Source organism: Puntigrus tetrazona, chromosome 2, assembly GCF_018831695.1.
Source record: "Puntigrus tetrazona isolate hp1 chromosome 2, ASM1883169v1, whole genome shotgun sequence".
Classification (NCBI taxonomy): Eukaryota; Metazoa; Chordata; class Actinopteri; order Cypriniformes; family Cyprinidae; genus Puntigrus; species Puntigrus tetrazona.
Genome location: NC_056700.1, coordinates 3,282,081 through 3,309,720, shown reverse-complemented (window position 1 = coordinate 3,309,720; position 27,640 = coordinate 3,282,081). Strand labels below are relative to the sequence as shown.

Sequence of the window (27,640 nt, the reverse complement as noted above, 5' to 3'; positions counted from 1 at the left end):
GTTGCCGGAATAAACCACTCGAAGTTCCAAGAAACAGAGTAACTCTAGCTTGCTATCTGAATGTAAACCTACCTTAAAAATGTTTAAAGGGTTAGTTGTGTCATAAATGACTCACCCTCGTGTTGTTCCAAGATATTCAAAACACTAATGAAGACATTTGCAAAGAAATCTGAGAGATTTCTCTTAACTTCCAACTTCCAACTCAAATTCCAATTACTTAATCAGATTACTTAGATTAAGTAATTGGTAAAGTAACAAGAAAATATTTGAGTTACTCTTCTTCTGTACAGCAGCAGAGATTCTCGTCTCACTCTTAATTTCACTTTTGGTATGAAAGGGCCTTTAACGTTGCCATAATATAACTAATGGGTTTTTTTCCCCAGCACCACCTCTCCATCCATTGCCAGCCTATGACTTTCAAGGCCTTACTTAAAGGCAGTAAAGACATCACTGAAGCAGGCCATATGGCTCAAGTGGGTTAACCTTAATTTTATGAGGCGATTGGGGATGCTTTTTGTGCACGGAAAACCAAAAATAACTTTGTTTAACAATTTATTTACTTCCCCATCAACTGTGTTGATGGAAGAGCAGATGTTTTCATGATGAGGCCCGGCTCTGAAGTGCTGCACTGCTTACAATCAGAGGAAGAGGAATTGTGTACGCGATTCTGCACTGATGCTACATAAGGTTTTGGTTTAGTTTTTTTTTATCTCTTGATCTCATCTTTTTCCCGGTTTCGAGGCCGCTATTTTGTTCTCCATCGAACCTTCTTTGTTTCACTTTTAATAAAGATTTACCAATAACTAACAGAAGTGCAAATCCTCTTTTGGCGATCAGAACCCGCGTCAAGATTTGTGAAACATTAGCAATGAAAAGATGTAGTCAGTTAATTTTACAGCTCACCTTAGTGCATAAGCATTCGTTGGAGTTTTCCTTTCAGACGCTAAATTTATGGGAGGAGAGTATATAAATAAGTTGTGCAACTTGGCTTGCCTGAATCAGTTAAAAACTGCAGGCTAAGGAACTACGTGTTGGAATCAAACCAGAGTGTACAGGATACACATGTATTGTGGTTTGACTTTAACATCCGTCTATTTTCCAAAACCTGCTGCAATACCAATTCTACCTGTTCAGAAATACAACATTCACTAGTTTGCATCTAGGCTTTCTTTTGAGCTGTTGATAAAGGCCCTAGTGATTGCCACTGTAAGTCCTGATACAACACATCTGATAAAAATCGGGTAACACACGTTCATAGGTGGACTGCTGTCATAAACCGTAACCTCGTTTTTTGAATGGGCCTTGAACTTTGCATTATTGATACAGGTTTTCTGTTAGTTTGTGTTTTGCTGTGCGACCGTCAAACAACAATAAAGACCGTTTTGACCGTACATTGTGGATTTATGGGAAAAGATCACAAAGTTAAAATATTTAATACCATTTAATGTCAAAAAATGATAACTCATTACAATAAATCCTGGTCAGTACACAAAGTCTGTTACCACGTTATTGCTTAACAATATAAGCAAAATATACTGCATAATATAACAAAATATTACATACATTTAGCAGCGTTGGTAAAAGTGAAAAACATAATTGTTTCTTTTAAATAAAAAACATAAATAACATTTTTTTTAATCCAACAGTGCAGTTGTGCCTTGTTTTTTGTATTTAAATGTGAATGTGTGCTTCGCTGTCAAGACAAATTCCTTGGCACACACTTTCTGCTTCTGATTTTGATTCTGGTATCAAGACATCACATCTATCCTAACTTCACTGACGTTTTAGAAGATAAAAAAGATTAAATATCCATTGAGCATTGTTTAATTGTGCACCTCGGGTCTAACAGAGTAATTTTTAATCCGAAGGGTGAAGGGTCAAGGCTACCGTTATCTTCATGATAAGAATGTTGGGGAAAGACCACTGGGTGAACTGATATCTCTGAAAGCAGGGTGAATTCATAAGCAAGTATTTTAGTTTAACAACATAATGGTGATATACAATATTTTTTTTACATTTTGACCCCTCACAGGGTCTGAGAAAGTCAGAGAGTTAGATTGAGTTCACGTGTAGTTACAAAGTTAATTGCAGTTAGTAGAATGTCTAAAGTGGGCTGTCAATATGAAGTGTAAGCAAATGAAGCTTTTACATTGGCTTGGGTAAGAAGTTATTAGGTCGTTCAGCACTAATGATCAGGTCATGAGCTTGATATCGCTGAACGGCCTTCATCTCTATAGCTCCACCCTGATTTGATATGACAGATGAAGTGTTGGATTCCTGGAGCAGGTACTCCCTTGAGGTTCTGCAGCCGTTTCTGAGTCGCTGCCAGACTTTTTTGTTTAAAAAGATGTACAAAACAGGATTGATGAAAACATGCGTGAAGGCAATGCATTCTGTCACATGAATGGCAAAGTCAAAGCGTATGTTAGCGGTGCATGAAAAAAAAATGTGAAGGTCTTGCAAAGCATGCAGGAAAATGACCAGACTGTAGGGGAACCAGAGGAGGAAAAACACGACGGTGAATGCAGCTTCATGTTTAAACACCTTGAGAACCCTCCTGAACTCAGCGACACATGGTACTCTGATGGAACAAAACAGGAGCACTAGAAACGGTACGACGAACCCGAGGATGTTCATCTGAAATCTTGTATAGATTTTCCAACCGACTTTATCGTCGAAGTGATAAGTGCAAATGTACTGGTTGTTGAAATGTTGCGTCCCAACGAAGCTGACGTGAGCGGCTGCGCCCAAAACCGAGAACAGCCACACCAAAATGCACGTGATAGTATTCCTATTTGCCCTTTTGAAAATGCTGGTGGCAGAAACGACACATGCAGAATCCAAAAACCTCTGCAAGCTCTGACTACAAACAAAAAGGTTGCTGCTGTACAAACTCGCCATGTAAACCAATGTGATTGTCTTACAACCTACATTACCAAAGATCCAATCGCTGCTGCCGGCATACACGGCCCAGAAGGGAAGGCTCAGTGTGAAAAGGATATCCGATATGACCATGTGCAGAGGCAAGACCTTCCTCAGAGCTCTGCATTTGATGAACAGCGTTAGAAGGGTTAAATTGGCGATAACGCTCAGCGCACAGGTAATGGAGTAGAACACAGGTAGAAACGCGTGGCTGAATTCCTTAACATGTGTCTTCTTGCAGACCCCAAATTCCTCAAGTCCGTCTGCATTATAATAGTCCTCGTAGTCCTCTGGGTTTAAATCATCCATGGTTTGTAATCAGATCAGTGTCTTTGCTGTAGATGTTTGGTACCGAGATTCAGCTTTCTTTTACTTAACGTACCTCCCCAACAAGGAAGTCCAAGAAACTTTTATTCATTCTGTTCTTCTCCAAAAAAAAAGATACAGCCTCCAGGAAACAAAACAAAGCCTGGAAAATATTAGCATGCAGTGAACACCCTCAGAACGTCTGATTCTAAGGCAGTGAAGTCTGCTGTGTTTTTTGGATTTATATCAACAGTAAGAGAGGAAATATGCTTTGCTGAGCTTTGGGAGGAGCAGGAAAACAGCACATCACTCTTCTTCACACACACACACACACACACACACATTTCCCTCAAGTAGTTGTTTTGTTTTTCTGAAGTGTTTAGCTATTACTAATTCGCTCTGAAAATGAAAGAAAACAAATAAAAGAATAAATTAAATTAAAATAAAATAAAAAAACTATATTACAACTATAGACATATTACATTGTAGCCTAGTATATGAACAAAATGCATTTTATTAACATTTTTTTCATGCATATTTACTGTAATAAAAAGAAGATGTAAATGCTTCATTAATATTTTAGGTTTAGTCAACTTGTAATTGTCACGGTGTGGTTGAGAGAAGCAGCACTCGACGAGAAAATAAACTTAAACGGTTTTTAATCCTCTACAAACGAACAAAATAATATAGCTTCAAGCAGTGGGCAGGCAGGCAGAACAGAAAGCACACATATTAAAGACGAGACTGGAGCTTAAATACACGCAGGTAATCACTAAATTAACTAGACACAGGTGAACACACTTAGACGATTAACAGGACAGAGAGTAGGGCGCACAGAGCATATGGGAGGTGAAAACAACAACAGAGTCCACATGTGTGACAGTAATATGAAGTCGTACCGAAAGTAGTTAATTTACTTAAAATGCATTAAAATTTTTACAGATTTCAAACTGATATTTCAAACTGATTTTCTGTTCGAATTTGAAATCAACGATTTTGACGATAGGCTTATTCTTCCTAAAATGCAAGAAATAAATGCTTAATCTGAATATACAGAGAATCCATCTTGATTCTGTAATAACAAGCAGTCGTGGAGAATAAGGAAGGCAGACAGACGTTAGTGGGTCTAAACACACATACCCCTTTTATTTCCGGCCTCTCTGAACAGCATGCTAACTCGCCCCCATCGGTACAAACTGCGCTCTGGGGGGCTGTTTGCCTTGGAACTGTCCTAAAATGCAAGGAAATGGAATTTGCCCTAAATGCAAGAGATTTAATAAATGTAAAACAAAACCAAAAAAAAAACCAAACATGCAGATTCCAGTGAAGCCTTGTCACACTTACGATACCTGGCACGTACCACTCTGTTATTCATGTATGAATGTTATTCTTCTATTACACCATATTGATATTGATTTTTAGCTTACGCTGGCATTTACTGAAAGATTTTAATGCATTCATTTGTCAGAGGGAGAAATTAAACAACACACACACACCGGAGTGTGTGGTGACTGCTTCTTTAAACAGGGTTTGGTTGCTTTATTTATCACTGTCCACCAGATGGCTGTTTTCAACACTTCTTCTGGAGCTATAAGGGGAATACCTCAGAACCCTATGAAGCTGTTTTCCACATTTCTAACACGAGGGAAACAGTGCATATACAAGATTGAGAGGGCCATTCTGAGAGCTAGGAACACCCGGGAGTATTTGTCCTAATTAAACAGCAAAAATAAGCAGAAGAAACAGGAACCTCAACTCAAACACAAAAGTCTGGAGATGATGTGTAACAGAGAAATTAGATACATTTTTACATTCGTGGGTTAAATGTAAAACGTTACACTGTTATAAGCCCAAACTGCTAGAAGGTTAATCACAAAATTACGCTTTTTTTATGAAGTTCAAAATTAGCCTTCTTTCTAAAAAAGGCCCGTCACATTAGGAATTACTCTAATTTAACTCAAAGTTTAGCTTACCTGTAAAGAAGAAACTCACAGACCCACATGTATGCACGATATGTGTGTGTGTGTGCATAATATTAACAATATGCATTAATAATACGCATACATTACCAGTAGATGTTCACATACCACCATTTCTATTACAAAGCATGGGATATAATCAAGGTAACGTGTGAGTAAATGTTACGGTGTTATATGCAGGATAGAGGATAGGACAGGATAGATAGGAGATGTTGAATGGATGATGAATTATATGCATTTTGCAAATTCTGAACACATAAAGGTATATAGGGACAGAGCAGTAGACAATGACCTGGGTGAAGTGCCCTCTGCTGGCTCTCATGGGCACTCTTGGAAATGGCTACGACAGAATCATGTTTATGGAAACATTCATACTGTGTGCACGCATACATATGCATCTTTATATTATTTTCTGATATTTCAGTAGATGTTCCAGTGTATCGCTGCACCTCCTGAATCTACAGACTCGTTCTTCTTTCATCTCTTTTCATGATGTGGCAAAAACCGAAGGAAAAAAACTAATTATTGTACATTACATAAGTACATCATACTAAAATATACTCTTTTTCTTTTTACTTTAATTTTGGCTGTTTTCTATAGTGACATGCATTGATATGAACACTGATAAACCAATATGGGACCAAAGAACAGTATAGCTTCAAGGCATTATAAAGCACACACACATGGAAAAGGCAAATTGTCCAAAGGTTTATATTTTAATAAGCTGCCAAACAAGAGCATTCACATTTTAAAAATGATTTCTTCTGTGAAACGCAAAAGACCTGTAGAATTGGCCAAAATGCCTAGGCTTCGCATTTTGGGTAAAACTGTGTATCAGTTCACAACTTTGTAAAAGTCCTCGAAAAATGACAGGTATTTCACAATATTGCACAATTTAAGAATAATCTGATTGAGTTTATTCAATATCATGCATTGTGATTTCAAGTTTTTTTTATTATTTACAACAAAAACTGGGATAAAATATGCGTAATTTATGTCTTGTTGCATTTTATAAATTCTTGTGCTGCCGCGGATTATGATGGGAAATGTTTTGTCTCACAAATCATTCTCCGCATAAACCAGTTTTACAAGTTTGTTTATTCATAAGCTCTTTGAACCGTTATGGCTGCATATATTTGGCTTGCCGTCTGCCTTAAGAAGTGGCTTCAGCTTGAGTCAATTACCCTTCAAAGGACTATAAATGCATTGTAGACGATTACATAAGGCATGATACACAAATGAAGGTGGAGTTGAAGTGTTGGAAGGATGGCAGTTTAACTGACAGCAGAGAGCGAGGAGCTGCTGATTGTACGTTTCAGTTATTTAAAAGATTATTCGCTTGCTGTTCCCAAACTCAGCTTTGTTAATAATCTTATCCAAAATGTTCAAATCCTCCCTGGATCCCCGGGGGTTGCTTATGTTGCCATCTTTAGCTTTTAAATTCAATTAAAAGCCTTTGTGCATTCTGCAATTGAGTCCTTTATCTTTCCTGGACCCTGCATGTGACACAGCAATGCGTCCACTAGAGGACCCCCGCCTCCCAACTTTCAGGGATCAGATGACCCCCGGCTTGACTTTGACTTCATTGCTGTGGTGAATGGTCCAGACTACAGTATTAACATTCACAGAGCTCCTAAGCCAGAGGTGTCCCATACTGCTCCTCAACCAGCTCCTACACACAACACAAAGATCTTGATTAGCTGGTTAGGGTTTATTTAATTAGGGTTGGAACAAAACTCTCCAGAACAGCGGTCAGATTTCGACACACCTGGTACAAAAAAAGAGACAGTTATTTAACAAAACTTTGACTGAATGGCTCTTTGCGGCGCCAAAAAATGCTTTGAAGAACCTTTTAAACACCTTTATTGAGTTTATTGAGTGTTGAGAGATTTTATGGACATCATGCACTATATCTTTGCCTCATCTCCAGAAGTGGAGAAGAGGGAGGGTTTTTTCGTCTGTGCTATTTTTGGTGTTTTTAAGAGAGTCTGGTGACCCCAGTAAGCTTGACTTTGGTAGTCCCAGATGCCTTAACCACCCTGGCGGTCCTATCTTCAGCGTCCCTGCCAGTTTCCGTCCTTTCAGTCGAGTCTTCTGTCATGATCATAAAGATTACTCCTGAGCCACATTTTCTCTTTGCCCTGGCTATGGAGGCTGTTCTCGCTGTTATTGGGAGATGGAGCGGAGTGGAAGAAAACAATTTGTGTTTATTAGTGTCATACAAGAGCGTCAGCAGGAAGGGATTGTGTAAGAAGTCTATATTTGGATGGAATAATAAGCCATGTGCTTTGTTTCGCTTTCCTTCTAGATTCGGGTTAGGGTCATCTAACGATGTAGATGACAGATTTTCCATGTTAGATCGGGAGGGAAAGCGTATTTTATTTTTATATATATAATTGAAATTAATTACAGTATTATTAATTATGTATTGTCTGGATTGAAATATTTCTTTACTGTATTTCTTTACATTTATTACAATCATATAATCAAATAAATAACTTTTAATAGTTCATGTAGTTATTGAAAGAAAGCACATAAAGCTCAATCTAAATCTCCAGCAAGGAGCGCGGCATTCTGTATCTTACCTTATGTTTTGCCAAGCGCCACCTAATATATTTTCCACCTACATGTTATTTTTTAAAGGTTATGATTTACTGTATAACAGTGGAAGAGTTCACTGTATTTCAGTGGTTCTGGGTGAGGTTGGCAGCACTTTATTAACGCTGTTCCACATGTGCACACCATGTATTTATTATATTAATTACGCTAACTGCTGAAGCAACCCCTACAGTAAATAAAGTGCAACCCAGTGGTTTATGAACAGGATTTATTTGAGAAAAACTATAAAACTAAGTAGCATAGTTGAGAAATAAACACACACACACACACACACACACACACACACACACACACACACACACCAGAGTTTGGCATTTTTCATGCATGGCAGACCTATTTATTTGTCACATTTCCAAGTGAAGCTTAGTTCACAGACGAACAGTTCGTCCTGGCCTAGTGCTGTGCGCGTGCGAGACGTCCTCGTTCATTATCAAATCAAGATGGGATCACGTTGATTACGTGGATCGCTTTCACCGTGATTTCAACGTGTTCGGCCATCTTTGGAATAACGGCAGCGGCTCGTCCCCGTTTATGTCACGGAGCTGTGTGTTTTGTGCAGGCTTACGCGCCAGAAACAAACGGTACGTGACGTGACAGAACATACAGTCGGTGCTGGTGACGTCACGCGCGCCCGCGAGAGAGAGAGAGAGAGAGAGAGAGAGAGAGAGAGAGAGAGAGAGAGAGAGACTGAATAGAAAAGCGCTGAAGAGAAACGAAGGGGAAGAAGAAGCCGCTCATCAGCTCACGGAATCCGGTAAGTTATCACACATTCAAAAACTTAACTGTATTTAATTTCCCCGGGAGAGATACGCAGGCTGTCGGGTTCAAGGTTGAGTCGGGACTGATGCCGAACTGAGTTTCTTTCATTCTCACGCTGCTGCTGTTGATTGACAGCTTGACTTGGTTTCGTAAAATTAGCCTACGCGATATTTTTTTAAGCTATGAATAGCATATCACGTGTCTAACTTAATTGGCACAACGTCTATCGGAAAACACTTGTTACTGTAAAGATGCTGACGCGACCCAAAATTAAAATACAAGCTGACTTTATTCAAATGCTAAAACTTAAATGGTAAAAATCAAGTGGTAAACGTGTATGATTTCCCGAAGAAATAATCTTAATGTGGGTGAAATCACGTACAGTTTATAAAACCATGGCGTGTTTTGGGGTCATGGGTCAGATTGAACCGCACTGGGGGGTCATAAAGTCTCTGTATAGATAATAAACAATCAAAAAGCGGAAATCGTCATTATATGTAATACTTCTATATGTTTTTTGTCCAAACCGAGAGTTTGTTGGACATTTTATGTGTTTATAAAACTTCACAGCTGTCATTAATATATCGTGAGTTTTCAATATGAAATGTCTTTTTTATTATTGTGATTATTATTATAATAACAAATGATTCTAAAATTGGGAATCAATTTAGATTTGTATTGTCTTTAATTACTGAAAGAATCAGGCTGACAAGCTAGCTGACAAACATTTTTTTACAATTTTTTTTTTTATAATTTTTTTAACATAATTGATTTTAGACCAAACTTCATATAATAAAATATAAAATAAAGGTCGATTTTTAGCAACCACGGTTCCACGAAGAACCAAAACATTCATTACATTCGTTGGACTTTTACTTTGCACAGAGTCACTACAGTTAAAAGGCGTTCTTCATATTATCAAACATTTTTCCCACTAAGAAAAGAATAATTATTTTAAGAAGCGCTCACAGAAAGAAACCTAGATGATTCTTATACTGCACTGCTACAAAAACTCTCTTTTTGGTGTGTAAGGTTTTAGATTTTTGTCCAGTTAGCCCACTAGCTCAATATATATATATATATATATATATATATATATATATATATATATATATATATATATATATATATATATATATATATATATATAGTTTAAAATAGATTTGAATTAAATATATCATTTTACAACCGCACCGCTTTCACTTTTTGAAATGTTGCCTTGTTTGAGATTTCACAACACAACACTGGTAATGGTCTTTATATGAACTCCTTCATCACTAAATTCAGAATCATTTTGGGTTGATCGGACTGAGCATCCTCTCCGTAAGCTGTTACTAGACAAGGTCATGACCTAAATTATATCATACAGAAATGTTTTAAAGTGTCATTCAGCCGGCGATCCTCAGGGAACCCTCGGTTGCATTCCTGCGTGCGGCGCCTATAAACCAGTCTATCTTGACCACATTCCCATCTAAACTGGACATTCATCTGAAGTCCTTCGAAAGTCCCATGACCCGAAGGTTTAAAGGCAATGTTTTGGTCACATTCCTGCGTCCTCGTGGCCTCATTCTTACCCACCCCCTGAACATTTCTGCTCAGTGGCCTTAGAGGTCACAGACACTTCGGAGCCTAAGTCAAAAGCCGGCTATGAGAACGCTGGACTCCGAAACGTGCATTTGGTAATGAAACCGAAAGGAAAAAATAGCAAAGCGTTAGCTGTTGGAGCTATCAAGCACCTTGGCTTCATGCAGCCAAGGTGAAGAAAAATACATTTTTTTTTCAATGACCCAGCTGAGTCGTCAAAACAACTGTTTATACAGGAACAACATTCCAAGCAACCAATCAGAATGGAGGGATAGCTTTTCAGGAACTAGCTTTCAGGCTTATGATCAGGGTTAGGTGCTTCTACACCCTTGTTAATCAGCTATCATTTCCCTCTGATTTTAAGAATAAATTATGAGTAGGATTAGGAGTAGGGATTGGGTTAAATCTATATTTATGGACAGTAATGTTGATCCAGGATTAGGAAAAAGACATTGATCCAGGACCATGTCGACCATGTATTTATGTATATGTTAATAACATTTTTAAATAAATATATTTCATATGTAAACTTAACATATTGTTCTTAAATATATGTGCATATATGCTTAACAAACATGTGCTTTTTTAAATTTTGAACACAATTAATCATTTCTATATACTATGGCTATATGTCAAAATAGAAATCTGGTCGAATATCGTCAAAGTTGTATTCGTGCGATCCGGCATGACTTACTTTCTTCTGCGTTCTTGAGAAGAAAAAGCCATACGCGTTCGAATATTACGACGCTCAGGCGATTTAATAGAGCAAATGTTCCCTTTATTTATGCCGAGGCCATTTTCGAATTATTTAAAAAGCTTCTTTACAAAAGATGCGCTCGTTTTACATGTTAAAGCGGTCGGTTTATTTCAAACTCGTGTGATTCAGTCACAAGCAGCTTCATGAAGAGCGGTCCTTTTTTGGTCAGTTAAAGAAAAAAAACACATTGGAGGCTCAAGGGAGGTCAGGTTTTAATCGAGACGGCATTGGTCTGGCGTTAAGTTATACACTCTCAAATGCAATCAGGCTTTAGCGGTAATTTAATCTGGTTCCTCCTGCTTCTAATTTACCACTCTGGGGTGATTAGAAAGCCAGACCAACTGGCTAAGCTGCCACTTTATCAGCACAAGCTTAGAGCTTATGAAAAAGTGTGAGTCCTTGTTTGATTGGCTGAAAAGACGAGGTTTGCTGGGTGGCCTGTCGGTGCTGGAGGCATGTGCATTTGTGTCCCCTGACGGAGACTTTAGGTCAGGGGTCTTGGACGGTGACCATCTGGACCTTTAGGGGGTAGTTTCCTAAGATGCAGCCTTTGTTTGCCCAAAACAATTGGAAGTTAATCTGGAGGAGATAAGAATAGCCTCTGTTACACTGCCGCCATCGGCCAGTCTTCACGTAGTGTCTAAGGAGACATCTCTTTCTGCTTCTGTCTCTGTCATGAAAGAGGTTTTGACTGGCTGCCATCCCTTTTGTTTAAAGGGATTGAGGAGATGTTACAAAAACAGTGGCGCTTTCCAGGAGTCAAGGTTCTGATTCAGCTATTGCCTGGCAGCTGAGATAGAAAATAATTCATTAACAAGTCTTGACATTTTTAGGCCCTTCGGGGATACTTGAGTATTTCTGAGGATACTCAGTATCGGTGTATATGCAATTACTTTATATTGGTGTTTTTTCCCACCCAAATGGGATTAAACACCAAATTCTGGGCCGGGGTCTTAGTTCTGTCCATCATTGTTTATTGGGTCAGAAGGGGATCAAGTTTGACATTTTGATTCAAAATAATGAAGTCAACAAAAAAAAACAAAAAAAATTATATATATATATATATATATATATATATATATATATATATATATATATATATATATATATATATATATATATACTGTATATATATATATACTGTATATATATATATATTAAACACCCACAAGTGGATGATTTGTTCACATGAAGGTCAGTAATGCAAAATGACTAAATGTGTACAAGTAAAATTTGTTAAAATAATAAGAAAAAAAATTCCAAATTTCTCAATAAATGAACATAATGATTAATAATAGTGAATATTTATAATATTACCTGTACACACTTATACACTGCCTTTTGAATCAGCGTTTTGAATCAATTCCCTGATATTGAGTTGAACCGATTCTAATGAATCATTGTGAATATGTTGTAGATACTCAAAACACAATTAAGTCTAGCGCTTACTATTTCCCCATTGGTCTTTGAAAAGATCCCATTATTCAAAACATCAAGTAAAAAATTCATACATCCAGCATTTGACAGCTGAACACTATGCATATGGCGTTGTTGTTCTTATTAAGGCTCCAAGACGTAATCTTCACAGACATGCATGTCAAAGTAAAAAGTTGTAGCAACCCAGCTTTCTCGCTGAAGCCCATTTATCCCGAGGTTAAATTCAGCATTTGGCTCACCCATGTTTCTAAAAGAGAGACTGAAAAGAGAGCCGAGGATTGTTTGCTGTTTGTTGGTCGCCAGCGAAATCTTCACTCTAAAGCTCTTGTCCACGGTTATACATGAAACCCTTTGTCTCTGTGGGCCAGAAACCTGCAGGGAGGACACAAAGGTTCTGCTGAAAGCTGCTTGACATCTCCTACACAGATAACACAGCTCAATGTGACTTAGACACTTCATTGATGATTGATTTCTTATTTTTAGTTTTCCTGTTACCACGGTAACTCTTTTACAAGTCCTTCTCCTTGGTGATCTTTCTTTCTTTCTCCCTTCCTTCCTTCCTTCCTTCCTTCCTTCCTTCCTTCCTTCCTTCCTTCCTCTCTTCCTTCCTTGGTCTAGAGTCATTACTCTAATATGTTGTGACACGGCCATGTGTGCTAAACTTCTTTCTGTCATAACAGAAGGGGGTTGGAAGAAAATCTAATATAAACTGCATTGGATATCAATAAAGTCAAGACAGACTGGCTTTCAGTATCCAGTATTGATCTGCGTAACATGATGATCAATCACTGAACAAAGAAGAGCAAAATCAGCATACGATTAAGTAGCTTAAATTACCATTAAAATTTTACATGCCGTTGCTTTAAATTCTTTACTAGTGTTGATTTATGATATCACTTTTAGCAGTTGATGAGTTTTAGATGATGCTGAATGCTCGGTGTTCATGCGGTTTTTATTTCTGTTACTGAAATATAATCATCCTCTATAAGCAGTTATTTAGTCTGCACTAAAACGCAACCCCCATCTCCTTAATTGAAATGTTTACTGTAAGCGAAATGCTGTATATGGGTCTATCAGTTTGGGTTTTACTAAGCTTTTTTAAATTAGGATGCAGTAAATTGATCAACAGTGAAAGTAAAATAATTTAGAATATCAATCAGCATATTAAAATGATTCCTGAAGGATCACGCTGCTGTAAATACTGAAGTAATGATGCTGAAAATCACAGGAATAAATGCACTAACAGTTATTTCCACATTAGTGCACTTCCATAATATTAATAAATGCAGCCTTGGTAAGCATAAGGCACTTCTTTAAGAGATAAACAAATCCTATACCCAACATTTTGCAGCAATTAGTGCACTTAAAATGGCTTATTTTATTGTGCTCCTCTGTGTATCTGTTGTCTCTGCGCTGCAGAAAAGCAGAAGGCTCCTTTAGGCGCTAGTGATGTGTGCAGATGGCAAGATAAAAAGATGCTCATCTAGCTGTTAAAATCCCTCCCATTGTTTGAAACTCTTGGAATAGACTTACCATGACTCAGGCAGCAGGTGCTTCTTTCTCCAGACAAACTGGGTTTCATTTCATCCAAGATGACGGCTACACCGAGCTCCTTAAAGTTTCCCGGCAGCCCTGGATCGAGCAGATCAGGGAGCGGTTTTACATGTCTTGAAATGTTCCATTGAGACCACTGTGAAAGATAGCAGATCTCGAGGATGGATCTTGCGGCCGTGGTTACGCAATTGCTAAAAGTTAGTTAATAAAAGTTATTTGATCGCTTCACTGAACTGCTTTTATTAAATGTGGTTAAATTCTGCCAGCTGATACAGATTTTCTGAGTGTTTATTATTGAGCAAGAAATTGCTAATAGGTTTCTAGTGAAAGTAAGAGGTTATAAATGCCATTAATACAGTGCAGCGTGTGGTTTTTCTTGGCAGGCAGCGTGTAAGTCCATTTGAGTGATAGAGTGTTTATATAAACCTTTCAGGACACGCTGTTCAGTCCGAGTAACTCCTGCTCGTTCCATCTCTATAAAATCGTTTAAAAATGTTCTGTACAGGTGACGGGAAGTTAAGTGAGGGGAAGCGTGCGTCCAGTTATTAGGGTGAACAGGACAGAGAGATTGTACGTTATACCCGTTATACAAACTGAATGCTGCAGTGCCCAGTCACCGTCAGGATAGTTCTGGGCTCATCTCCAAGTCAGAATTAAAGGGATAGTTCACACGAATATTAAAGTTACATTCACGTCAGTCCAAACCTTTCTGCTGAACTTAAACGGAGATCATTTAAGAATGTTTGACAGTGCTGACGAAACCGTTTTTGTTACCATTGACATGTACTATATTGACAAAAAAACTAAAAAACAAAACAAACATCCTCTCTTATGTTGTGCAAAAGGTCATACACATAATGACAAAATTGCCCTTTAATTACGTAAACTGAAAAACATTTCTTTTTATATTATTGATAAATTATTACATTTGCAAAAACTAATTTTTTATTGTGCATTCCAGTTAACTGAGTTATTTTTGTTTAGGTTAAAAAATAACTAAAATATACAGCTAACTAACCTACTAGTTATCTGTTTTTGCAAATAAAATCTTCATTTATTTGGGCTTGACTTTTTTTTTTTTTTTTTTTGGTACCACTTTATTCTCATTATTAACTAGCATGCATATTAATAACATATTATTTGTTTATTAGTACTACAAGCACATATTCAGCATCCCTAGCTGCTATTTAAATAGTTTTGGATGTACAAAAAAACCTTTCTGATGTAAATACATTGTAGTTTTAACCTGTTTAAAACAGCGGTAATGACACTGTACAAACTGACCATTCCTTGACCTTTCATATCATGCCATAAAATGTTCCTGCTGCATGTGTCCATCAACCCCGGTGACCTTTCTAACTCAACTTTTTTGTCTTTGCATAAACTTCGATGTACAGTCTGAGATTAAAAAGCGTGCTCTGCCCGAAGCTGCATGCTCAATTTGAAATAAAGGTTAAGTCTTGAAGTTTGACGGCTCTCAGCGGTGACCCCTGTCCCGTTGCGGCTGTCTTCTGCCAGGCCGCTTGTAAACTTTTAACCTGTCCCCGTCTTTAACGACAGGGAAAGAATGCATGGAACTCTCCTTCGCATTGTCTTTCCCTTCCGAGCGTAAAAATGACTCGGAAATGAACGAGAGGGAATGAGAGCTGGGATTGTTAATTGATTTAAAAAGAGCCGAAGAGGCATAATGTTTTTTCTTGTTAGTATTATTAATAAATATTAATACCATGTATATGTATGTGCGTCCGACCTGAAGAGTTTGGGTGTCATTATTTAGCTCTGTTGAAATGACAAATTTCAAAGAAGAGTGTGACGCACAGTCGGGGCCTGGATTCGACAATATCACACAATTGGATCAATGTAGCTAATTTCACAAAAGATCACGTCCCCTCCCCCCTCTGAATGGAGATGTCAAAGGTTGCTGACCTCTTGCTTTCATGTGCATTGATCGTTTCTCGGGAGGTGGGCTGCTCCCCTCCAAAGCCCTTCACATCACCTAATATATCTTTGTTTGGACCTGAAAGCTGTTTTCTTACATTTTGTCACTCGGTTTTTTTTCCACGTGGCAGATTTTACTGTAGAAGATATAGCAGCCTTTGACAGAAGCGTTTTTACTGGATGTTATGCTTTATTCTAAAATGTAACTTTTAATAGTGAAAAAAAAACAACAACAACATGTAAATAAGGGGCATATAATTTCTCCATATGTTTTAGAAAAATCTTTTAGTAAACTGTCTATTTTCTCCTTTTATTTGCAATTGTTCCTGCTAATTATTTATTGCTTATATTGCTATTATTAATATTTTATTAATTGTTTATTTATTTAAATAACACATATGCCACGTAGTCTCTCAAAGTAGAGTAAAATAAACCAAGTAAAATAAACTAAAATAAAAATTAGTAAAATTTTAAATGTTTGCATGAATGTTTAAACATTTAAGTTTAGAACTTATTTCAAATCAAATAATTAATAATTAATAAAATATTTAAAGGACAAGGAGTACCATATTAATATTTAATATTTTTACTCTCTATGTATAGATATGATATATAGAGAGGTTTTTCTTTTGTTATATATATATATATATATATATATATATATATATATATATATATATATATATATATATATATATATATATATGCATTTTCTCTACACTTTTATTTTTGCGTATTACTGAAATATTATCCATTTATTAGTAGTAAGTAAGCACATATTAATGCCTTATTAACTAACTTACTATTAATAAGCGGCACAAAGAATTGATTGAGGGAAAAGTCATAGTTAATAGTTAATAAGTTTTACCATATATATATATATATAATATATATATATATATATATATATATATATATATATATATATATATATATATATATATATATATATATATATATATACACATACACAGAGATAGATAGATGTACACTCTATACACATAGTGGTTGTGGCTCTGATGTTGAGTTCCTGATGAGATCTTCATGCTTCATCTTTCCTGAAGGAAAGATCAGATTTTAGGCATGAATCACAGCGCTGGTTGTTTCAGGAAGAAGGAAGAGCACAGAGGATTGATGTGAGCGCTGGGACAGATAGATGTGCGTCTCCTCGTCCTGTCCTGGTTATCCTGAGCGCTGACGAGCAGGACGGCCCTTATCTGCAGCAGATGGGTCCTGGACCTCCTCCTCCTCTCCCTCAAAAGGCTGATGTTTTCAGCACACACAGCTTATCAGCACCGGCCTCCAGTTATTTGTAAGGAAACATGTCTGGAAACATTTCCAAGGGCTTGCCAGCAGCTCGGCTTGTCACGATGAAGGACGAGGAGGCTGCACGTCACTTCAACGCTTCATTAGCAGCTCAGCATTTGAGCCAGGAATTTTCAGATAAATCATAAAATAGGTACTTGTCTTAGAAAAACGAGCACCATTTCAGCTTTTGAAACGAGCAACCTTTTTGACTCCAAAGCCCCCCGTTGTCCACAACAATATTTCAAAGGCCCCACGACTCCAGTTCATCTTGATTTACTGGACAAGGAGCTTTAAAACATATTTTTATGCACAATTTTTACCACAGCTTCAATCTAAAAAAGGTCTGTGGCGTTGTATGTTAGTTTGGGGGCCAGTTATTTACTATGGCGTTTGCATCAATTAACTATTTATTAAGTTATTATGGGCTTATTAAGAGATATAATATATGATGTCATGCAAAATAATGCATTGATATGTGCTTTTAGTAGTAAGTATTAATAAACGGACAATATGCTAGCAAGCTGATCTGCACGCTAATAAGAAATTAGTAAGAATCCTTAAAATAAAGCATTACATGGCTTTTCACTTTGCATATTTGTTATAAGAATATTATTCATTATAAAAGTACCTTTGGATATATAAAATTGTATTTCCAGTTCTAGAAATAACAAATAGCATATGGGTAAATGGCCACAAATTAGTTATTTATTTGTTAAAAACTGTAACTGTTACATGGTTTTTATTAGTTTACATTACTTTTCCAGGTCTAGAAATCTATATCTATACATATGTCTAGAAATCTATATGTTTTGCATGAGCTTGTTGTTTATATATATAATTTTAGGTCATCTTTAGGCCTCTGATGGACGTTTTCTGTGGGCCCTGGCTCTCTGGCTGAGAAACATTGACCTAACAGTAAAACTCAAATCAATTATACCTGAACCATATCTAGAGACAAGGATGGGCAGTATTTCAAATGCATGGATTTAAAATATACTTATTTAGTATTTTAATACCTCAAAGCTCAAATTAAATACATTTGATCTTAATATTTTGGTATTTTAAAATACTTTTTGCCAATGCGTCTCTTGTGAGTTGCAGATGCATTAATCTGTCTAGAATTGGGTGATAACGTTTTCTGGATTCCTGTTAAGAAATAAGGAATAATGCTGCCTTTGTGTGCTTGAACATGTCCTACTTCAGAAGTCCTGATTACAAGCATGTCGCATTCAAGTGCTTTGCTGTCGGAAAGAATAGGAGTCGTGGAGGATGCCAAAAAGTAGTTGAGAACGACAGTCATTTGGATTCACAAAAATTATTAAATTATCGTACATTATGGTTTTATTGAGATTATGGTACAAATACGATTATGGTACATCTAGCAACACTGATCCCACTACATGCGTACCACAACAGATATTACATTCATCTCTTTATTTATTTTGTTAAGGTAATAATGGTCAACTTTCAAAAAGAAATAATATCGACTGATATGACAAAAACTCTTCTTGCTTCATCCACGTTAATAACCACCTTGAAGCCAGCTAGCATTGTGCATTAATACTCACTCGTGGCTGAGTGTTGTTCTTTGGTTCATGCTGGTATGCAATTCTTCTCTCCCTGCAGCCGTAACCTGACTTGCCCTTTATCTTGGCTTGTCTGCTCAAGTACATACTGCTCACTTCAATTGAAACATTGCAGGCAAGAGTGACTTGATTTACTTGTCTTAATAGAGTACAGACTGTTTTTCATGAGTTGTACCATTTCCTGCTGCTGATGTGATTTAATGCTTTTTATGCTATTAATATTATTTTGCAGGACTTAGCTTAGTAGTTTTTTTCAGCCACCTTGCACTCCGCGGTAATGTACCTCCCGTTATCAAACAGATACTCCATGGCAATTTTGTTTTTACATTCTTTAGAGGCACTGAATGAACCGGACAGACTTGGAAATGCTTCAGGAGATTACTTCGCTAGAGGTGATGAACTTTATAAAAATCACGCTCTGTAACCGTTTGTGTTTCCTCATGCTGTTTTGTTTCAGCTCTGTCCAAATGTTGTAGCATTCTTTGGACTGTTTTGCATGAAGCCGGTTAAGCCCAAGGTCACGAATAAGCGGCTTCGGGGAGATGGGGTGAGGGGTGGGGATGCGGGCCGGCCAAAGTCACGGTGACCACGACCCGGTGCTGGACTCCACAATCTAGCTGAATGCTGTCCCTGCTGCTTGCATAAATGGATCCTCGACGAAACAGAGATCAGCCTTACCAATCAGTTCAGGCTCGCCGCTTTCCTCAGACTCCCACGAACAGTAAACACTTCTCTTTTGATTGGAAGAATTTGTTGAATTTTTTTATTATAATGCACTCAATTATGAAAACAAATTATTGTTAGCTATGTTTTACAGGGGTGCACGTGAGTTTTTCAGTCTGGTTTGGTTTGGTGCTCATATAGTGTGACCTATTAAGTAATTAACAATAGTAATAATAGTATTTAGTATTCATTTTTAAACAAATTAACAAAGTGTGATAAGAGTATTATATTTTAACGTTTTAAAAATGAGTGTTATGTAAAAATAGTTATTTTACAGTACACTTAAAAATGCAAGTAACTTTGCTGCTACGTGTTAACTAGAAGCCATTGGAGTATTAATAAATTGTCTGATTAATATCATTTCACATTTTATTTTGATGAGCCAACAACATACTACATACTATCGGAAACTTTACAAGTATATGTCAGCTTATTATACTAACCCTAAACCTACCCGAACAGTCTACACTGAGAGTTAGTAGATGTAGTTGCAAATAAATGAGAATTAGTTGATATGTAGTTACTAAGTCGTTATTTTATATGATTTTGTTTGTTTGTTTACATTTTCATGGTAGGCCTACTTTTGAAGACTTTTTGTTTTTTCCTAACTTGCCCCAGCTTATGCGTTGTGCGTCTACATTCAAAGCTGGACCAATACATGAGGTTCGCAGTGGATGTAATCAATTACTGTAATCATTTTCATTAGTCTGAATCGCTATATGAAAGGAACTAATCTGGTGCAACTAGTCTAGTGCATTGCTTCGTGGCCGCATGATTGACATATTTCATTCTCTAAATGTTCCACAGATCTGGTTTTATAGTGTTAAGTGTTTATATGTGCCTGTGAACAATCTAGACGAACTGTCTAAATGAAACCCATTTAACTCATTGGAGTTTTAAAGTGATAATAAGCCATTCAGAGATTTTATTTTGAATATAAAACATTTACAAAGAGGTGGACCTTATAGTTGATTATTATAGCTGTCTGTATGAAGCATACAGACTCTATACAAGCCACAGATGGACAAATGTTTTGATGAAAAATGCATGGTATATTCTAATAGGTGGCTCAAAAACATGTTAGCTATCACATACATATCAAACACCATGAGATCTAGGACTATGAGTTCTATGAAGTGTGATTTGATAAGGGCTACCTTGGTATGGATTTGTGAATGGATTGGTCAAATTTATGCATGTATACTATTTTTATCTGTGAGAGTTGAATACAGTAATTACAAATCCATTGAACCTTTGGAGCTGCTGTGTTTTGGCTGGACTTATCTGACCTCAGGAAGCATCCTGACTCGTGGCCCTGTCGTTCATGATAAGAGAAAGGGCAAATATTTACCTGTGTGGAACATATGCTACGGTCTTGATGGCCGCTTCTCCTCAGATAAACTCTCCGTATGCCATGTTAGAAGACTTCTTTAGTCCTTTAGACTGAAGTTGTATTGGATATTTGAGTTATAATGGAGTGCGGCACACACAGTAGGGCATGCAGTTGATTTCTTTAGCTGCTCCTGCACTCTGTTTGCGCGGCCAGTAGTGTTTAAAAGAATAGTTCACTCAAACATTCTTTTATTTACTCACAATCACTTTATTCCAGACATGCAACAGATATTTTGAAAAATGTCTTAGTATTTTCTTGTTCGTGCAATTGTTGCATGTTTGGTTACATTCTCCAAAATGTTTCTAAATATCTTACTTTAGTAACCAATAGAAACCAATTCTCTCTATTAACTCGTTGCTTATTTGCATGCACATTACTAGGATATTGGCTGTTTAACGTATATACTGCTTGACCATATTCTACATCCCTAATCCTATACAATACCTAAATTTAACTGCAATAAGCAGCAAATTAAGAGTTTAGCAAAAGTCATAGTCGATACTTAACAAGAATTTAAAGTGTGATCCTTATTTTATATAAAGTGTGACCCTTATTTTATGATGCATATTAGAAAGAAAGAATGAGAATGAGTTAATGAAAAACCAAACCCATAAGACTTTGGCAAATTTTTGAAACATAAATTAAGATATTTTTAGAAAAGGTTAGAGATCTTCCACCATTGAAAGTACATTTATTTAAAAATGTAATAAAGATATTGCAGACATAATCCATATAAATCGAGCAGTTTAATCCAAGTTTTTTTATGAAATATGCACTTCATAGAAAAAAACTTACTGTAGACATTGAGCAACACACCTGCTCTTTCTTATGAGGTTACGTATAGTTGTATTACAGCTAAAAATTGTCTTATCTGAAACCCTTGACTGCTGTGTGACATGTCTTCATGACCGATTACAGTAACATCACAAAACACATCTAGTAGTGTTTTCAGGTCTGTTTTTAGAGCGCTCTGGCTGTTTCCAGCACAGTTGGTTTGTAAGGGATGGGTTTGTGTCTGTGTCAGCACTGGACAATAGATTGAACCTGCCTTTGTTACATCGCAACAACAAAAAAGAAGCAAGAGGATTTAAATTGTCGACTCTGTCACCGTGGGCAACTCACTCGGCTTTATCAGCATGACACTACTGTTACCCACCAAACACACACACACACGGCTGCCTGGGGTCAGGAAGAGGAGCATGATGGATACAGTTGAGCGCTCCGCAAGGAAGTGGGGAGGGGGCTTGGACAGGGGTCTTTCCTGAGAACATTAAAGACCCTCATTGTTCGTTTGTCACTGACTCATTTAAGGTGGCTTTGTGACTCTGAAGAGGGGAAAGCGCTGTTTATTTGCTCCGAGTTACAGACGCTTTTATTTAAATTGATTACAGGTTGATCTGCAAGGGCGACGTTTTTTGGCGGGAATCAACTGTATAATTAGTAGCTAGTCATGTGAGGGCCCATAACTCTCAGTAATTAGGTCATTATCAGTTGTATCAAAAATACCAGAAATATTGTGACTATTCTGAGATTTGGCTCTGAGCTGATAATTAATTGTAAATTACTTATTTTTGTGGCACCATACGAAAACTTCCAAAAGATTCCAAAGTTAGAACATTAAAGTTACGTTTGACTGATGTAAACAGTTTTTAGTCATTGGAAACTGGAGATGCTGTTCAAATTTGATGCATTCCTCAGAACTGTATCAGCATATTTAATTGGTTTATGCATATTTAGTTGTTTGTGCTAATTTTCCAAGTTCTTACATTGAGATTACTTCAGCTAAAATCTTGGCTACTACAAGTTAAACTTTAACATTGAAACACTAATAATTTAATAGCAATCTCAATAAAAAAAATCAATGAACATCCGTTATTCTGGAAAAAAATCGGATGCCTAAATTCATTTTAGACAAAGTAGTTCATAATTTAAGAAAGTACGTTTTTGGCCATATTATGAAGATAATTATAATAAGAATTTTAATTTTGGTGCATCTCTAACAGAACATAAACATATTCAGTCGTAACAACATTGTGTGAATTCAGCATTAACATGTGTCACCAACACTTTGGCTTTGAGGAAAAGGTGTAAAACTTTGGTTGACCTTTTCCAGTTAACCAGATGTGTAAGATCCGTCAAGGATTAATTTAAACAGTGCTGCAAAATAGTTTTTCTACTTTTCCATTGTTGAAATCCGTCCTAAAACTGATGAAATAGCCAGGTATTGTGATATAATGATTGTAATTTTCTTTTTTAAAACTCAAGACTTCTGTCACATCTGGTCGAGCAACATGGTGAACTGTGGTGTCCTGACCAGCACTGCCATTCCTCGCCTGAATAATGATGGATGAAGCGTCAAAGCAGGAGGAATTGTGTCAGGAAGCACATCTGACCTCTCTTTGGCCCTTGTCACCTGATAACGCTTGTCTGTTTTGATAATATGTGCTTCATGCAACACAGGGCTATTAAACAAGACCCGTTGTTGCGCTGTAACAAAAATGTCTGTCTTTAAAGGCTATTTAATCCTGAGAACAAGAGCAGGACAAACAAACCATTAGGAACCAGGAGCGAATGAATGAACGAATGCTTAAACCAAAATTCAGCGAGGAGCACTTGTACTGAAACATAAACACTTAAATTTGTCTACTTCAGCCATTCATCAATGCATAACATCAACCGATTAAAAATCATACAGGAAAAAAGAAATGCATTTCACCCATTAGTTGAACTATTATTGTCCCTAGTGAATAACAGCTGTGGTCTGTGTTGTAAAATGCAGGGCTGGGTTCATCGGCAGGTCTCTGGTTTATTGGCCAGAGCAGCCTTGCTGTTCTTCACCCAGATTGAGCTCTTTGTTTGTTGTCATGGTATCAGGACACTTGATTTTCCCATGCACACCATAGATTTTGAAATAAAGCTCATGGCATACTGTTTTATTGTTAAGAATCCACTCCCTGTAAAGAAAAACTAGTCATGTCGGTGCACACATGTCTCAGTATTGCTGTCATCGTGGCCTGTTTGAGCATGTGGCACCGACACTTTGGCTTTGAGGTGTAAAATTGTAGTTGACCTTTTCCAGTTAGCCAGATGTGCAATCAAGAATTTATACTTTTTATATTATACGCCTCAGATATTTTGACTTCAGTGCTTCTCCACTTAATGAAACTCCAATTATGATTGATTATTTAGCATTATACCAATAACTGATACATGGCTGATGTTACAATTCAAAATCTGTCAGATTAAGTTAAATTAAAACGCTAAATACAAAAATCAATCTTTGTTAAATGCACCAAGTAAATTTAGACATGACATGTACAGTAAGAAGATGAGATTTGCTAAATATTACTTTAGTGTTATTTATTAGTGTTTTCAAAGATGAACTTTAAGTGAACATTACATGATGGCAAAGATCATCTAAATTGAAAATGTATAGAGTATGCGCTATTAACTGTCAATACTGGCCAAAATGATATTGACTAACCTACTACCTACTTTTCCCAAGTTTTCTTGCTTGTATTCTTGAATTGCACTAATAGGAGGTTTTCCAAAGGGTCTTTGGTAATTACTGACGTAAAGCATTTGTCTGAGTGCAGGATTTAGTTGAAGGTTAAATTAAAGCCATTCACTCTGCCTGAATGTACGGCAAGGTCAACTCTCTAATCAGGGCTTTGGTCACACAAAGGCCAGTTTTTGACTCTAATAAATGAGCCCAGCACTCCCACGATCCCACCCCGCTGCAGTCTGCTGACCGTATCTCGGGGTTGCCCTCTTGCCCCTCTCATTTTCCAGTCACTTTTATAACTGGACAGTAAACTTCCAGTGGCTTAATGATGATGACTTCTTCATCTGGCCAAATACTCCTTTTGTTGATCCTCCCAGGCCTCCACCCCCTTAAACCCTGGCTAACCTTGGCCCACCACTACCCCCGTCCACTGCTGGATTAAATCCTCTCCCCAGGCTGTCACCTCCAACCCCCCTCAAGCCAATCCCTAGCTGACCAGTCAGGGTTTTCTCTCTCTCTGCCGATTTCAGCTTTGGCTTTCAGCTTGCTGTGTTGCCTCCCCCCAAGCCTCCCTTCCCCCCTTGGTTTGTGTAGCCAAGTGGAGGAGGTTATCTCCACGGCCCTGGCTCATGTTGGCCTCGCTGGAAAAGCTCCGATTTGCACTTCAGGACCCCAGCAGGAAGTCTGTGAGAGGCCTTTAATAGGCAAATGAGCGCAGGGCTTAAGGAACAACAACCTGCCAGCGGTGTGACAAGTGGCGTGAGACCCCACGCCTTACGTCCAGAATAGCCCTTATGTGGTCAGGGAGGCTGAACGTGCCGGGACAGCATTGGCTTTCACGTGACGCCGACATTGTCAGGCTGCTGTAATTGGCCTGTGTTAGGGTAGATTTGTTTTTTCTGACACTGAGTAGATAGCTCCTGAAGACCTCGATGAGCTGTGGTAGTTGCCACCTCGATCTCTCCCTCCTACCCAGCTGATACTCATTTGTCACTGCGTTAAAATCACGTTCCGCTCTCACCTCATCTATGTGACTCTTGGTTGTTTTTTTACAACAATGCGATGATGAAGATTTCATCACACTTCTTAAGACACACTCGATAAGACAAAAAAAGCAGTTCTTATAAAGAAGCCAAAGCCACATGTTTCAAAGCTTAGAGCATTTAATAATTGTGCGCTTCAGTTTGCCCTAATTTACGTTCCAATTTAATTGTCGTTCCATTTAGGCTAAATATGTTCTCAAAATAAAAGCCACAAATAGGAGTATCTCTTCTGAAATGAACATTCTGAACTCAAAACTCCTACCAACAGTGTTATTGACCCAAATTTAAATTAAGTAGCCCCACTGAGATTGTTTTCCCTATTTGATCTGAATTGTGCATTTCTCCATATAGAATTGAGAACTATAGTCACACTTGTCACAGCCAAAATTCTGCTTTCATTATTTTGCTTTGGTTTTCCAGATTCAGATTAGGTATTTGGATTAAGTTTGACCCATTGAATTTGGATCAGGTTGTTCTCAGTACAAAAGCCAGGAACACTTCAAAAAGTGAGCTCAGAGCTACTCTGGTTTTGCCCCAAACTGTGATTTTGTTGGCCAAAATTTGGATGAATTAGCCCCACTTGTATTATTTGTATTCCTATTGGATCCAAGAAGCCAAGAATAATTTATAATCTTTAAAAAACTTGTATTCTGTACTAATAACTCTGCTGTGGTTGACCTCAAACTGGCCTTTTGTTGAACCAAAGATTCACCAAGTTGTATTGGTTTCATTGGACATAAACAATCATGTTGTCCATCTGGAATGAGGCAGTCTTGCTGTACCTCGTGAGAATGGAGCACTTCTCCAAGGGAAACAGAAAAGAAGACAAAGCAGATCTCTAAAAGATGTTGAAAGAGCCAGCACCACATGACTCATCTATTCTCAGGTGGCAGTGGAAAAGATACTTCCCATTGTCAGTGCCCAGGGCTGGAGACTCAAAGCAGTGCTGAAGGATGGGCGAGAGGAGGGACAGCTCACTCACTGACTCTTTTGTTTTACCCACAAGCTCAATTGAGCAAAGGAAACCTCCGCTTTGCTCTCTTTCTCCTTTTCCAATGACCCATTAAGGTCTGATAGTGTTAAAGCCAGAATCTTGAATCGCCACTTCGGTTACTAAGAAAATTGAACTTGTGCTGCATCTTTACATACATTTTTTTACAATCTTGACAAAGAGTCTGGCAGAGAGTTCAGTAAGGGTAAGTTTCTGATGAATTATCTAGCATTTGTCGATTACAGGTCCTCACACATTCTAGGACATTGTGTGGTCCAAATGGTTTTTGAAGGAGAAACCTTGCAATTAAAATAAACAATGTTTAGACAAAGCCCCCAGATTAGCTGGAATGACAGCATTAATGACTCTGGGAGGCTAATAAAGCCCTCTGTGGGCGGGAGGTCATTGTTTAAAGCTGACTCCCATACTGCTTTAGCCCCTATCTACTAATTCTTATTAGGGTGAGAAGAAGTATATGGCTCGATTTAGACCAACTGTTTTTTTGAGTTGTGAAAGCAGAATAAATCACAGATTTGCTGTACAACCACTCCACAAAAATGCCATTTTAACAGGGTTATTCTATTTTTTTGGTTTATCTCACCAAGTGCTTGCTTCTAATGCATCATTTTGTTGACATGGCTGTTTTGTTGTTTGCTTGACAAATTCTTTGTGTCTTTAACTTTGACAAATGCATTTCACTGTTGCCGTTCTCAGCACACTCTTTGAACCATTGCGTCAAGTCGCCTTTTTGTTCCACGGACAAGGCTGTTATCAATTATTAACAAATCCTACCTCTCGCTGCAGAAAAAAAAAGTATCTCGGGTGTGTTGATTAAATCCACTGTGTATATTTACCCTCTAAAGTCATCTGATAGGGTTGGGCTGATGAAACTCGAGGTAACACCTTATGCAAGAATAGGGTGAGATTATTGCTATTGGACCCTTAATGAAGGGTGAGGTTTCACAAATGGACCAGCACTGGTTTATTTAAATACTATACTAAAATAAAGGGGTCAATCGAGTCACAATATTTTGTCATTATCTTGCGAGATAAGAAGAGAGATGGAGTCATTGTTAGAGAGAGCCTGGAGCACCAGGGGAACCCGATCCTCCTGTATTTGCGTTCAAATCTCTTGGACTTCCTCTGAGCCACTTCTCTGAGGCACGCTGTAGGAAATGATCAATCCGGTAAAGTGCAAAACATCAATCTCCTATCAAGTTATTTAGACCAGATGAG

The 27,640-nt window shown here is 37.5% G+C and overlaps 2 protein-coding genes across 4 annotated transcripts in view; one reads left to right on the top strand and one right to left on the bottom strand.

The window, feature by feature from the left end:
* Positions 1-1,422: 1,422 nt before the first annotated feature.
* LOC122355375 (atypical chemokine receptor 2) lies at positions 1,423-3,459 on the bottom strand. Its single transcript, XM_043253569.1, has one exon. The coding sequence runs from the start codon at positions 3,229-3,231 to the stop codon at positions 2,146-2,148; it is 1,086 nt and encodes a 361-aa protein (XP_043109504.1). The 5' UTR covers positions 3,232-3,459; the 3' UTR covers positions 1,423-2,145.
* A 4,813-nt stretch (positions 3,460-8,272) lies between these two features.
* Positions 8,273-27,640, top strand: part of greb1l (GREB1 like retinoic acid receptor coactivator) — a 46,130-nt gene continuing 26,762 nt past the window's right edge. Inside the window, exon 1 of one of the 3 annotated variants that reach the window (XM_043220651.1) lies at positions 8,273-8,580. The gene's annotated coding sequence lies outside the window, so the exon portion shown is untranslated. Of the gene's footprint in view, positions 8,581-19,122; positions 19,142-19,379; positions 19,471-27,640 lie in introns of those variants that run through there. The other 2 variants (XM_043220653.1, XM_043220654.1) reach the window with 2 other exon arrangements.

What these genes read in the sequence shown, in the direction of transcription:
- LOC122355375 (XM_043253569.1), bottom strand. Translation starts at nt 3,231, where the DNA reads ATGGATGATTTAAACCCAGAGGACTACGAGGACTATTATAATGCAGAC.